General features: G+C 49.5%; 4 protein-coding genes across 4 annotated transcripts; all 4 read left to right on the top strand.

Moving 5' to 3' along the window:
- Positions 1-1,505: 1,505 nt before the first annotated feature.
- On the top strand, positions 1,506-4,123 carry Pmar_PMAR012177 (IFP53, putative; the record flags this gene model as incomplete). Its single annotated transcript, XM_002787483.1, has 18 exons — positions 1,506-1,577; positions 1,630-1,713; positions 1,766-1,843; positions 1,888-2,019; positions 2,066-2,165; positions 2,211-2,306; positions 2,355-2,434; positions 2,482-2,650; positions 2,699-2,793; positions 2,843-2,911; positions 2,961-3,073; positions 3,119-3,189; positions 3,241-3,391; positions 3,435-3,573; positions 3,621-3,730; positions 3,782-3,857; positions 3,906-4,012; positions 4,063-4,123. The coding sequence occupies 18 exons, from the start codon at positions 1,506-1,508 to the stop codon at positions 4,121-4,123; spliced, it is 1,803 nt and encodes a 600-aa protein (XP_002787529.1).
- Positions 4,124-4,314: 191 nt separating this feature from the next.
- Positions 4,315-9,610, top strand: Pmar_PMAR012178 (bardet-biedl syndrome 4, bbs4, putative; the record flags this gene model as incomplete). Its single annotated transcript, XM_002787484.1, has 18 exons — positions 4,315-4,404; positions 4,960-5,087; positions 5,457-6,098; positions 6,461-6,548; positions 6,865-6,986; positions 7,026-7,276; positions 7,329-7,456; positions 8,077-8,141; positions 8,358-8,457; positions 8,525-8,590; positions 8,633-8,703; positions 8,754-8,846; positions 8,890-8,981; positions 9,031-9,091; positions 9,137-9,226; positions 9,266-9,348; positions 9,380-9,471; positions 9,518-9,610. The coding sequence occupies 18 exons, from the start codon at positions 4,315-4,317 to the stop codon at positions 9,608-9,610; spliced, it is 2,355 nt and encodes a 784-aa protein (XP_002787530.1).
- A 54-nt stretch (positions 9,611-9,664) lies between these two features.
- On the top strand, positions 9,665-9,950 carry Pmar_PMAR012179 (hypothetical protein; the record flags this gene model as incomplete). Its single annotated transcript, XM_002787485.1, has 2 exons — positions 9,665-9,734; positions 9,793-9,950. Coding segments are annotated over 2 exons (228 nt in total), but the record flags the coding sequence as incomplete, so codon positions are not given.
- Positions 9,951-10,751: 801 nt separating this feature from the next.
- Pmar_PMAR012180 (hypothetical protein) lies at positions 10,752-11,726 on the top strand (the record flags this gene model as incomplete). Its single annotated transcript, XM_002787486.1, has 1 exon — positions 10,752-11,726. One exon carries the CDS (start codon positions 10,752-10,754, stop codon positions 11,724-11,726), a length of 975 nt encoding a protein of 324 aa, XP_002787532.1.
- Between the last annotated feature and the right edge of the window lie 2,415 nt (positions 11,727-14,141).

The raw sequence follows: 14,141 nt of genomic DNA on the forward strand, positions 1-14,141 counted from the left end.
CTGCGAATACTCTATAGATGAGCCTTGAGCCACCCTGTCGGACCATAGCCCAAGATGGAACTTTCTAAGATGACCACTACCGTTCCACGTAGGCATACCTCTACTAAATACTATGTGTCGAGCGGCATCCGGATCATCGTCAAGCTTCTCCTCCCTCCGTCTAGACCTTTGTAATACATCTAAAGTCTCTAGTACCGGGCAACTAGCCAGGAAGTGTATCAGCCATAGAGCGATGCCGTTATCATTAGAGAATGTGTCGTAATCGATAGTACTAGGCCCAAAATCGATCCCTGTTAGCCGCACTTCCCTTAGTCGAGTGTGAAGCACAGAGCCTGCAGTGGCACGAGCCGAGGGGTAAGTTATGACGTCGTCATGTCGGAATCCAATTATCAAAGACTCAAGATGAGTCAATGGGTCCGTTGAGGCTGAAGAGGGCGTTAGAATGCTGTACATAGGCGAAGAGGTAACTCCTATCAGTTCGAGCCGGCGAAGCCTCTGCACCGTCGATAGCGTTAGCAGCAGTTTTGGTAAAGGCTCAACTCTACCGTGGACTCTTAGTTCACTCACGCAGGTGAACATGGCTACCACGGTCTTGTACTTGGCCATCGACCATACTGCAGTAGATAAAGGGGGTTCCAAATCAGCATGAGACCACGAGGTTGGTTCCAATACGAGGCAGCGGGCGAGCTTGGATACCAAACCAAGAGATCTGAGGGATCCGCTGACTCCGATGTAAGGGACGACCAGAGGTAAAGAGGCGTAAAATAGGTCGGGAGATGGACTAATTATGGGTGACGTTGCAAGCATTATTACGGCTGAAAATAAAAGGACTATTTCACAAGCCAATCACTCTTTCCGTGCACCAGTGTTGGAATTTATGGTCGGTCCCCTCAGCTGAGCCCAGGAGTTTACTCGCTTATTATAGAAGCTTAAATTCGAATTCGAGAAGAAGAGTATGAAGACAGATAAGAAATTCTCTAAGTTCCCTCAGAATTTTTATATCGTCCGCAGCACATGTGGTTGACCATACGCATGTTCCCCCACACTGCTGTGAACAAGCACGAATAGGATCACCGACCAACGTCCCTAGCAGACTGCCTTCACGGGAGTTATCGCGGACCTGAAGAGCATCTTACAAAGCAGATATGAGCGTTGTGATAATTGCTCAGATAGGTGAATGGCAGGGTCCAGCGGTCCTCCTATACCTGACGAACTGGAATACACGAATACTATCGAGACCATAACTAGAATTCCTACAGTAGTGAAAGTGCGGAACGGCCGCAGATACCCTCACATATCAATATGAAAATGATAGCTATCTTGGAAATCTTGCGTACTCGACTCCTCACTTTATAATACCTTTGGCATATCGACCCCACCAGAAATGGCAACTTCTAAAAACGCGTCGCTCCGCCAACAACTTCCACGGCCGTTGCTGCTATAGTCGTCCTAAATCTGTGGAGGTCCCCATCTGTAGTTTTCCCCTTCATCTCCTACCCCCTTCCATGTCCAAGACTGTCACTAGATCTCCTGCTTTTGATGCTGCATTGCACGTTATTAAGGGAGCGGTTTGCACGGTAATAGAGTGGGGGGAGGGGGCTGGAGGGGACAACAGCTACATGGTGTCAGGTTCTCCGTATACCCACTGGCCGGACTACTGACAGGGTATCCCCTCACGAGGGTGGCGGTAAACTCACTCTGAACGCTATCAAGGTAGTATTGCGTTGCTTCAGACTACCCCATTATATCATACTTTCTCGCATAGGATGAGCCCACAGAGGAGCAGAAGGAGTTGATAGTCACCAACGTTCATAACAAAGTGGAGGAGAACGCACCTTTCAAGGTAAGCCTGCTTGCACTAAATTTTATTCTAGGCCTCGTAACTAGGTTTTCACTGGAGTCCCTCGTGACCTCGCCGAGAAAAAGTACTTTGATACCATGTACGATAGTTTCAAGGTCCCCGACTCCGTGAAGGAGCTTCGGTTAGTGTATTTAGAACAGTGGAACCTCAACTGCAATGTAATGTTCTTCGCATTCTCATGTTGGAGACACCACTACATGATAGGTGCATCCTATTGTAAAATCTACTGGCCTTTTGGGCGATATAAACCTTACCAAATGGAAGTATTCTGCCAAGAAATCTACTCTCGAGATCTCCTTCACAGGTTAGTCCTACTCTTCGTTGTAACCTGTTATTGAGAAAGTCTCAGTGGATCCCCCTTGTGACGTTTTTGAGATGGCAGAGGAGGACAGTAACGTTGAAGATCTCCCTCCCCTTGATATCGCTGTACCATACGTTCCTGATGGTACTTTGAAGCACTATACTGCGACTGTAATTTTCGTTCATTCTGTAGAGCAACTCAGCCAAGATGGAGTCCTTGGTGTGTCGGAGGGTCAGAAGGTTACCCCTTGGGAGGTGGAAGGCAGCGATGAGGTATTCTGACTCTTCTTAGTGTGGCACGTAGACGTCTTCCCTTCTAGGGTATCGATTACGATAAGCTCATCCGCGACTTCGGCTGCTCACCCATCGATCAGAAGCTGATTGACAGGATGGAGAAGCTCACTGGGAAGAAGGCACATCGCTTCCTCCGAAGGGGACTCTTCTTCTCTCATCGTGACTTGGGCATTTTACTCGACAAGTACGAGAGAGGTAGTAGTGCTATCGGTCGCCCCACTTTCCTCGAGGGATGCGATTTAGGTATTCCTTTCTACCTGTACACTGGTCGGGGTCCTTCCTCTGAGTCCCTTCATCTTGGACATTTGGTCCCTTTCCAATTTACGAAGTGGTTGCAGGTGGTGACTCTTTCCCGCAAAGCTCGTTACCCAATTCAATGCGTATTAGGATACCTTCGACGTCCCTCTGGTTATCCAACTGACTGATGATGAGAAGTTCTTCTTCAAGGATTACTTGGTAGGTTGTGATGTCGTCCTCTACGATAGTAAGGCCTTCCGTATTGTAGTCACTGGAGGAGGCTCATCGACTAGCATACGAGAACGCTAAGGACATCATCGCGTGTGGCTTCGATATGGACAAGACCTTCATTTTCTCTGACTTGGACTATATGGGGACTATGTAACGAATCTTCGTAGCATTGCTGTTGTTCTATGCGAGGAGTAGGTATCCTAATGTATGTAAGATTCAGAAGCTGGTCACGTACAACCAGGCACGTGGGGCATTCGGTTTTACGGGTAGAAGAGGGTTGAAAGGCATCACTCGGCATGATGTAATTAACATTGTAGGTTCTGATAGCGTTGCTAAGTCTAGTTTCTGTGCTATTCAAGCTAGCCCTTCATTCTCTACTACCTTCCCCTCGATCTTCGGTGACCGTAAGGATATTATGTGCCTTATCCCCCAGGCCATCGATCAGGACCCCTACTTTCGGGTTACTAGGTAGGTTCTCAACGGTAGCTGAGAGAGAGAATGTACTCGATAGGGACGTGGCACCTCGAATGGGTATGCTCAAACCGGCTCTCATTCACTCCAAGTTCTTCCCTGCTCTGCAAGGCCATAAGACAAAGATGAGTGGTAGCGTCGGTAACACTACTATCATGGTCACTGATAGCCCGAAGGAGGTAGGGTGCGAGGTTTTAAAGTAGGGCGATTACTTCTATCAACGTAGATTAAGAGCAAAATAATGAAGTACTGCTTCTCTGGGGGACAGGACTCGGCTGAGGAGCAGAGGAAGTATGGTGCTAATCTGGAGGTCGATGTGGCCTATGAGTATCTTCGGTGAGTCTCCTTCATATAGTTTGAGCATCAGCATCACTGATCGTGTTGAAGATACATCATGGAGGATGATGAGAAGTTCGAGCAGATCGGGGAGGAATATTCCTCCGGAAAACTCCTTACGGGAGAGGTACAATGAGCTAGCAAGGGTGGATTATGCTATTGCTGTTCATTGTAGGTGAAGAACATTCTGGTAGAGGAATTGGTGAAATTGACGAAGGCTCATCAAGAGGCCAGGGCTAAGGTGACTGACGAGATAGTGAAGGAGTTCATGAATCCTAACCGGTAGCACTGGTACACGTTGTTGTGGAAGAGTGAGTCTGCTGCGGTTTTAGGCCTTCTCTAGCCAAATTCAAGTCTATTGGCAAGGATCGTAAGATAAGCCATAGCAACTAAGTTTCTGGTGACTTCACTCGGTAACAGGAGTATCACAATGGTTACTCGATACGTCTGTTGTGTAAGTTTACATTCACTGGATTCTCTCATGTTGTGTTATAGTAAAGCCAAACGAGGCTAGCGTCAATTGAAGATGGTTATGTCGTTATTGGGATTGTCGAGTATAGGTATACTACTACTTCTTCAGTATAATGCAGCTGAAGATGATGGGCAACCTTTGCCTATGCAGGACTGTGGACCGCTCTACTGATGATATACCGATTTTCTGTGCTGAACCGAAGGTGGTGTTCATGTGCATTCGAAGTATAATGCAGTGGCACAGAAACTCTACTTCGATCGTGGAGGGGGATATCGCAGATAAGAGCTCCACTGATGCCTGCCACCGCTACTCTAATCTCGGCAACCTCTAGTATCCTGGGAGTCCCCGGCTATACCTATAGTTCGGTCCACGACAGAGCCCTCGGTCAGGGTCAGAGATGATACTGGTCATCAAGTGAGCCCTCCGAACCATACGACTTGCGATCGTCGAGAGGATCACACTGAAACGGTAGTCTCCACAAGGGTTGGGGCCGAGCAATGGGTTAAGCAGCATTCCCACAGCAGTAGCGACTGCGGAGGGTGAGGGACACGAGAAAGTATCGTGGAGCAACGTGAACGTCGCTTTCACCCTCGTTATGATTCTGCTGCTGTGATCTTGAGTATGACGAAAAGGCCTGGTAGCGTATCGGCCATTGGCAGCAGGCACTGTTCTACGGTGATTACTCATGTCCATTATCGCATGTTTACCATCTTCCTATCATCTAGTACCTGATTAGATATACTATAGTATATACTAGGCATGCACGGATCCCGATGACCCCGATATCGAGGTTTTAACGCCCTTTCTGCCCCTTCCGAGACTCTTTGAGGAACAGCTCGAGATGACGGCAGTCTGCCACCCTGAGCGTACTATGATGCACAACATGTGTTGATGAGCTTATCAACATGCCGGGTACGTCTTTAGAGTGCGCATGTCGATGTGAATGTGCCGGAGTGAGTTGTGTTGTCAGTCTATTGTCACGAACAGTGTGCCGGTCGGGGAGGTCCTAATCTGGTTCTCACTCTGTATGAGATTATCCCCGTTTCACTGTTGCGGAAAGGCGGCACAGATAGTACACTGCGCTGAGTCTTCGAACCATGCTGCTATTGCCGATCCGAAAGACGTGAACCTCATGCTTATGAGGTATGACCGGGTAACGGCTCGGATATTGAATAAGGGTACTGTGCATGAGGCACGACAAGCTATGCAGCGGTCCTCATTCCCTCATTTCCTGCCGCTCTTCGATTCTATTAGGAGGGCTCTAGCATGCTCCCGAGAGAGTCCGGATGTGGTTAAGCGTTACGAAGAAATGTTGATGCGGTTACGTCGTGCTGCCGAGTACATGATGTCTGCCCGAGTGAACGCCGTGCCCTTGGAGGTACTCCAACTCGTACGAGTTTGGCGAGAGTACTGTTGTCATCGATTTGCCTGGGCACTTATCTCTATAAGTGATATCCAATGGCTCCAGACTCAGCTTATGGAACGGTCTAATAAAACGTATCATCCCCTGACCATCCTCGACCCTTTGGCCGGTACAGGCTGGCATTGCTATCTCATGCGAGGGCTAGGTTGGACATCAAGTTTCGAGGTTTCTGATTCCCACCCTGCATCACCCTCTATGTTGTGGGTCACACCGGTGTGTGCTCGAGACGCGTTGGAATCGGTCCGTGCTATGCCGAGAGCGGACGTCTTGTGGTTGAGTTGGCCACCACATGAGCCGCAACCTATTGCCTTTAGTCTCCTTAATGCCTTTTGTGGCTGTACTGTAATTTATATTGGGGAATGGCCGGCTGCAAGCACTACCTCGGTATCACAGGGAGCTCGGATGTTTTTCGAAGCTCTCCGATCCGACTGGATCGAGAAAGCAAGGCGGAAGGCGGAGGTCAATTGGCCAGGGTATGAGCAAGAGCTGGTAGCACTCGAGAGAAAACGTCATTCATTGGCATCGTCAAGGTGAATCTGTGGTAACCCATGTGTTGTATGTAACAAATCAGTTTCTGCCTGCCTTGGCGCGTATGGTTTCGCTTAGCAGATGGTTTGAACCTTTCCTCGCGAACTGTACACTAGTAGGTCTATCACAATGGCGGGTTCTTTATGATGATGCCTCCCTCTACGCGCACCAACACGCCGTGCTTCTCATGCGGTGTCAAGTCGTGCAGAGAGGCCAATAGACGACACTCGACTGCGCTTTCAGCAGAAGCACAACCAACATCGTAGCGATGCTTTTCTTGATACCCCTACTACTTTGATCACGATAGGTTTGTTGTTGGGACCTGCGGTGATATAATATGCATCCCACACTTCCGTGCTTGGCAACGAAAACAACTACAGCGCTGCAGGCAGACAGTAGGACTACCTACTCTCGCTCTCTGTGGGGACCACCACATAGGTAAACCAGTGCCCAGTATGTACAAAAAGCGGCATTCGGTTCCGTGTATCCATGGATCCATCTGAGCTGATGGCCCTCCAGAGCAACGGCTCTTCCTTCATTGCGCTCTTGGGCTACGGTGTGAATGTACACGAAGGTGTTGTTGATGGGTATGCGTTTAGATGTCAAGTATGCGTTCTATATTGTTTCAGCATTCGCACACGTGAAGCAAGCCCTTAGATTTTGGGTAAATCAATCAAAGTGGTGTTTCCAGTTGCTCGCGTGTCCCGTCAGGAGCACCACCATGGTGCCTCCTCGGTTGAAAACGGCAGCTCTTCTCGGAATCGACTTCAAACGCGACAAGCGGACGAGTCCACGAAGCTTCTCGATACTCTGAGAGTGATCGAACAGAAGAAGTAGCAACCACGTGTTGAATTGAATACTGGCGTTATCAGGACTGATCTTGCATGCAAGATTGAGGAGTCTCGCAAACAGACTGCTAAGTTGAACGCACGAATAGAAGTCCTGGAAAGAGCGGAAGAAAAGCAAAGGAGGAGGGCCGCTAGAGAACTGCATCAAAGACAACAGGATCTCGGGAGCCACGGCTTTAACCGCAACCAGCTTGGCCGCCGCCAGGGAGATGCTTTGGAAGCCCTGAGCGCCGAATCGATGCGAGGCACCTGGAGGCAGCATCAGCCAAACACGAGTCTGCGTGCCCTGCCTTCACGAGAGGAGATACGCGATGTTTCTCATGATAGGTTCGAATGCTATCATGGGACCGACGCATGGAGCACGCAGTAGCGTTAGTCACTGCAGTGGTACCCTCGATGAGGATATCCTACGGAAGCTCGGTACTGGAGAACGTGGCGATCTATCATCTCTGATGGTAGAAATGCCCTGTTCTTGAGTGCATCTTGACGCCAACATGCCCAGGTACAGCCTCAAAGACACCACGGGGGAGTCAGTCACAGGCATGGGCGTGATGGCAAGCATCACTACGAGCAGCGACGTGTAACCTCCGACTTATGCTCTAGCATTTCCACAGGCCAAACAGCTGGCGGCCTAGGATCCCTCGCCTCTTCTGCCACATTCAGACAAAGACTATAGCTCTTGTGCATCACACGTATGGTGCTACTATTCCCCTCCTGTCATTGGTGATGACAAGGCCATGGATTTTCTTCACATTAGTTTCTTTTACATGACGACATTCACTGAGAATCGCTGTGGTCAGATGCAGAAGCTGTGTTTGTTCATCAGCTGATGACACTTATTTCCCTGTCTTCCTCGTGATTGTGCTGGTGACACTATACTAGTAGAGAGAGCAACACCTGGCGGGGGATGATCCAATCGGTGCAACTTCAGTAGATCAATACATGCTGCAAAAGCTCATGGCCCACATACTGCTGCAAACGAAGTCTAGGTTGTGCACGCTGCAAGTGGCAAAAAATCAGTCACAAGACCGTGTCTTAGTATTTCGTAGTGCAATTAATGCGTTCATCTCCCCAGGGGAAAATGACGAACTTACCACAACTTCCGAGAGTGAACCGACCTGCAGGACGGCAAGTACGACTGTCAGTTAAAGGGTTGGCTGTCTGGGGAATCCTGATGGGTCGATTAGGTGGCAACCAACATGAGGCGAGACTCTAATACCTGGTATATCAATACCCTGTATGTGCGGCATGATTTTGAAGAGTGCCTTCGGATCATAGAGGAGACCTTGTCGGAATCTAAAGGGCTCAATCAGTACCGAATAGATAGCTCTATTTGGCGCATTTCTTTGCTCACAGGCATGCTCTATATTACAAAGCCCTTATTCATCAGCAACAAGGGCACATACAAAGTTCTCTTCAGCTCTTCCAGGCGGCAGCGAGTCTAGATCCTCTGAACGTAAGGCGTGCAGTCTGCTTACCAAAGCTTTATAGCCCAGACCCGGGGTAGCTATTAGAACGCTTAGGTAGACTATCTGAAGCATGTGGCAAAGAACTTGTCCTTCCTAGGGCAGCACCAGCCCGCCCTAGAGGTAAGTTCTTCATCAACTTGCGAAATAGCTAGCTCCAAGCAGATATATTCGGAGGCTATAAAACGTGATCCAGACGATTGGGAATTGCACTATAACATCGGGGTGTGTCAGAAGTAGCCAACAGCAGTCATTGCGATTAACGTCATTGGCTGTAGTTGCCTAGATACTTGGGTAATTACTCGCTGGCAATCAGCAGCTTCCGAGCTGCCAATGATATCCAGCGTCATGATACCACCTACATTGAACTGGCAGAGATGTGGCCTTGCATGTTGGTGAACTATTGCATATCCTTTCTCTAGGCAAGCACGTCGCGGAGATAGTCATGCTGCCATCGATACCTACACTGAAGCCCTCGAATTCTCGCCAGAGAACGCGAAAATTTTAACTAGATGTAAAAATAGGTAGGCGAGACGATCGCGTCATCAGAAGTTTCCCCTCAGTGGGTGTTCTGCTACTGAAGGCAGATGATAGCTATAAGGCGTTCGAGTGCCTCGGGAATAGGTCTCGCATTCTGCAGTGATGCTTTCTCTGACGCCCTTCGATCAGCCTGGTCTACGATCCAAAGGACCCTCCGACAATACTGGCCGCAGGAAGTGTCATACAAGACCACGGCGATGTTGATGTCGCATTGGTGAAGTAAGTGGATCTACTCTTCCTTGAGAAAGCATTGTTCAGATATCGTGTGGCAGCAGTGGAGATCCCTTCAAGTGCGGAACTGTGGAATAATGTCGGCATGTGTTTCTTTGGTACCTTCGAGGGTATGTCATCATGATGAGTCAGTCCATTCAGAGAAGCAGAAGTTAGTAGCAGCAATAGCTTGCCTAAAGAGAGCGATCACACTTGAGCCTCAACGGTGGAGAACACAATTTAACCTCGGCCTGGTGATTCCCGAACTCAACTCTGTGCGAGTTATTGTGACTTTGATAGCTCCACTCGTGTACGGGCCAGTACGCCTCGGCCTTCACGTTCTTCTCGGCTGCTCTCAACCTGGATCCTAAGCACCCCCTCATTTACATGTAGGTTATCTCGCAAGATGCCAGCAGCACTCAGCCGCATACAGTGTGTACCATATAGGTATCTCGGCATAGTGTTGTCTAGGCTTGACGACTATACGAACTCGTGCAATGCATATGCTAGAGCGATTGCCGCTGCACCTTCATGCGAGGTAGGCGAGTATTGAAGGAATGGAGAAAGTCATTCAGGAGGATCCATCGACTACGGCTATCATACATCTCAACTTCGCCATTACGGCGTTGAATCATGGGGATCTGGACGAGGCCAAGAAACATTTCCTCATTTTCGATGGGCAATATCATGCTATCAAGGAGTCGGGCGGAGGAAACGGAGAGTCTCAATTCCTGTATATACCCTTCGTTCTTGTGCCTCAAAGTGTCCCCCTTAGGTCGCATTTTCCTGAAGCAACCCATAAACGCGATATTCTTGGCGCTCTGTTGTTAGGAAGATGATGGGCAGCCGTGTTCATGTGAGATTCGTGTTACATTACCACCTTGACATGCTCGTGTTGGCTGTATTGTTGCTGGGGTCTCCCTTGGACTTGACAGTACCGCACATTAGCATTATGAGGATATTTCTCGTCATCTTCCCTGCTATCATCATATTCGGTATCGTTATTGCGATATCATTACTCCGTCTCACTGTATCACCATCGACAGTCACAACGAAGGACGCTTCTGCTCCTGTCCCAGAACTTCTCCTTAGCGGTCATACAGACGATAGCAAAGAACCCTTCCCGGTGCATTCAGACTATCACTCCCCAGGTCAGCTGCCATTCGATGAGCGATGGCGTGGCTGCGCAGTCAGATATGTGGTCCCAATTGGACTTGGTTTTGGGTGGTGGTTCAAACAGCAAAGCCGGAATCGAACACTAGTGATCTCTGAGGAGGAAGATCGATCTGCAATGTCGTGTCTGCTCAGCTTCACACAGGGCACCTCAGCTAATCCCAATAACTTACCGAATACTTCCTATGACGTGGTGATTGTGGCCTTCACACTGGAGACATCTTCCAGTCCGTGGAAACAAATGGAAAAATACACCAGCCTGGTCAGCCAGCAGGGGCATCTTGTGATGCTATCGCTGTTTTTCTGGCCTGAACGAGGGGCGCATGATTATTTCCGTTTTCTCCCGTCGGGACTGTCCAATATGGCTGAGTGGGCTGGTTGCCGTAAGCTAGAGTTCTCTGATGGCTGGGGCTCGTGGGATTTCTGGACCTATTTAGCCAAGTCTGGTCCTGAGCATGCCGACAAACGAGGCGTAGACGGCTTCGCTAGTAGTGGAGGAGTCCGAATTGGCGACACGTTGTACAAGTCTGATGGTGAGAGCTACTTCATCACTTGGGCGGTGGTCGGAGAATGTGGGACAGGGCGACAATGGTCATCGCAGCTTCTCTCTGCCGATGTCCCATGGCCTCCTATCAAACGGCAAAAGCTCGCAACCTTCGAGGGCCACATCTTCGGGACGAAACTGTACAAGTTCGAGTCGTGTAAAGGGTCATATGGCCGGATCGCGGCTCATCATACTATCGAGCAATGGTTGATCGCCAACGGGGTGCGGAACCGTGCTCACACAGATGTCCTCAACGTTTCGCCCCCTGTGGGAGGGCTGGAATGTTGGGCTCGACACTTCGATAAGGCTAACACGAGATTTGTGATAACTCACTGGAATAAAGGCCAGCACGAAATTTGCGAGGATCTTCCATTCGCGGATGACTCCTTCGACTTCGTTATTATGCAAATGGTGGTGGAGCACAGCGTATTCATGTGGGAATGTTACAGAGAAGTTCACCGAGTCCTGAAGAAGGGAGGAGTATTCATATCTACCAACCCAGTAAAATTCCGTCGCCATCCATTGGGTGGCAGTACAAAAGTGAACAAGCGACTGAAGGAGAAAGGATACGCGTACCCGGACAACTATAGGCTTCTTCCGGCCGGTAATCGAGTCTTAACTCTCTGGGCTGGATTCTCAAAGATTCATTTATCCGGTGGTTGGGGCATGAAACGGTTTTTCGCAGAGCCCTCTTTCGATATTCCAAAGGTGAAGTCACATATGGCGAGTGACCCTACAAGTGGTATTGGCGACCCATACGTGATCACAGCATGGCTGATTGCTGAGAAATAGCATGTGTAAAATTAACTTAGTCGGACGACAGTTTTGTTTTGGGCGATTGATGATAAATCAGCTTCGTGTACAACCTGCAATCCTCGGTAACCCGAGGTACATGTGATACAAGACGCGATCAGCGAGTGTGCACCATACTCATTGTGAAGGTTCGTCTGTTGTGAGCAGACTATTTCCCAGGAATGTGCAGACTCAGCACTGCTGATGCATCACTGCTGATGATTTGTGCCTCGCTGAGTAAAACTCTTGCTCAGCGAGGCACAAATCGAGTTAAGTGTCGCAGGCTTCATTCTTACTGTAAGAGTGGAGTGTGCGACACTTAACTTGAGCGTGTGGACGCAAAGGAGCCACTCAAGAAAGTCAACGAAGGATTGACCGTGAGTTCTAGCACAGAGACTACACCGAGCACCGTACGCAACAACTTCTCACCATTGATCATGTTGATCGTGGCGCTGATCATGCGACACATTCCTTATTTCGTTCATTTCTACCCCGATCGAAGGCCATTACATTCCGGCTCTGGTGAAAGAGACCCACATCCAAAGCCTCTTGAACAAGGAATGAATTCCAATACGGGAATAATTCGAACTGCAAAACCTGGCCCCTGACAGGGGCCCCCTGTAGCGGATGTTTGTATTCACAAGCAGTAGTTCAACACGTCCTTCGAATTTGTACGAGCCTGTGTATGGCCTGAATTACATGTCCAAGCGCTTTGAAACCCGTTGGACGTTTTTAGGCGAAATTCGGCTCGGCGAAACCTTCATCATCCACGCACGCATTTTTCACTTCTGCGCTCGCCCAGATATCGATGGATTTCCAGACTTCCAAAATGGATTTCCAGCACATTGAGTTCTGCTAGCGGTTTCCACCGTATTCAGCATCCAGATTGTTACTGTATACGCGGCAGACTGAATTGGAGAGTGGCCAACAATGCTCACGTCAGGCGGCCACTGGGTCGTATCCTCCGGCTCACGTTTGACGCTTGATGAGCGGAGGACACCCCAACACCGCCACCAGACGCATCAGTTGAAAGCTACCCGTCATCCATCGGTACGAGCGTTGCCGTACTATATGCATCGAGGATGTTGCCGGTAGCCCTGCCGCATGGGGAGGGAAGATTCGGCACAAGTAGCACTGGAGCATCAGAGGAAGGAAAGGAATGGTATTCTACTGCCTCGAAGACACTCAGGATTGTCGGATAGGTTACATACAATATTTGCGGAAGGTTTTCTCAAAACCTGCTCCTACTGTGCCAAGAGCTCTTCCTCGAGTCGCGACACACCCGAATCGAGTATGCGTTGAAAGCAGACCGAGGATGATGAAGGGTATTGGAGTGCTGAAGTCGTCCAACCCTGCGGAAACGCCAAGAGAGGCGACTACTCGAAATGAGAGCAGTGCTTGGGGAGAGATACACAGTAGAGAGACTCGGCGGCTTAGACTCCCGCTTGCATCACCAATTCATCATCCAAACCGTCGCATATTATCGCATTGCCCGCTTTTATGTGCTTCCACGCGATAGTGTAGTGTATTTGAAGTGCATCCACCTGAGTCTCGACATCAGGTGACATTGTTGAACAGCCTTTGGACGACGCAGAATCGGTGGCTAGTAGTATGAGGACTGAGTTGAGCACTGACGAGCCTACGACTGAGCACACGAGGGAGCGATCGGAAGTCTTCGGAAAGGTGTGTTGTCAACATCGTAACCATGCGGGAGGTCGTCACGTAGATACGCTTATTGCGGCGCAGGAAGAAAGGAGGGCCTCTTGTTCTTACCCCTGCCTACTTTGCTAAACCACTGCCACCTCTTATTAAACTGAATACAGATGGGAAAGTCAGTAAGACGACGGGTGGAGCATCGAAGGTGGGAGGGAGGATAGACTTGCTGATCTGTATGTTCGCCTGCATCAGTCGCCATGCAATGTCAAAGCTCCGTTACCAATGGTAACGGAGACCTCTTGTGACGAGCCGGACTCTGAGCCACCCCGGATTGTCGTGCCCCGTGTTAATGCGCCAGTGGTGACACGTAAATCATCGGAGGCGTATGAGAAGCGAAAGGTCGCTCCTCCGGCCGTTTGCCAGAGGAGTTCACAACCACCATCATCAGTCCATCCAGAAAAGGGGCCTCGACATCGAGAGAGGGCTTGCCGCACTACTGCCCCTCCACTGTGCCGGGATATACTTGGCCAGCAATGGCAGTCTCTGAATGACGAAGAGGAGAAGTTACGGTATTCACTTTTCCGTATTGACGATGGGCCATTGAGGCGGATGTTGCCGAGACGGAGTGAAAGAGTGGACGCTAGGTAGTACCATACCTCTGATCAGAAGCATCTATCGTGACCCAGCTGTGTGAATAACTTAACACTGCAAGAGGAGGAGCTCCGCCTTTCCCTAGCGAGATTAGAGGAGGCCTACACT

This window comes from Perkinsus marinus (assembly GCF_000006405.1).
Source record: "Perkinsus marinus ATCC 50983 genomic scaffold scf_1104296929354, whole genome shotgun sequence".
NCBI classification, from domain to species: Eukaryota; Perkinsozoa; order Perkinsida; family Perkinsidae; genus Perkinsus; species Perkinsus marinus.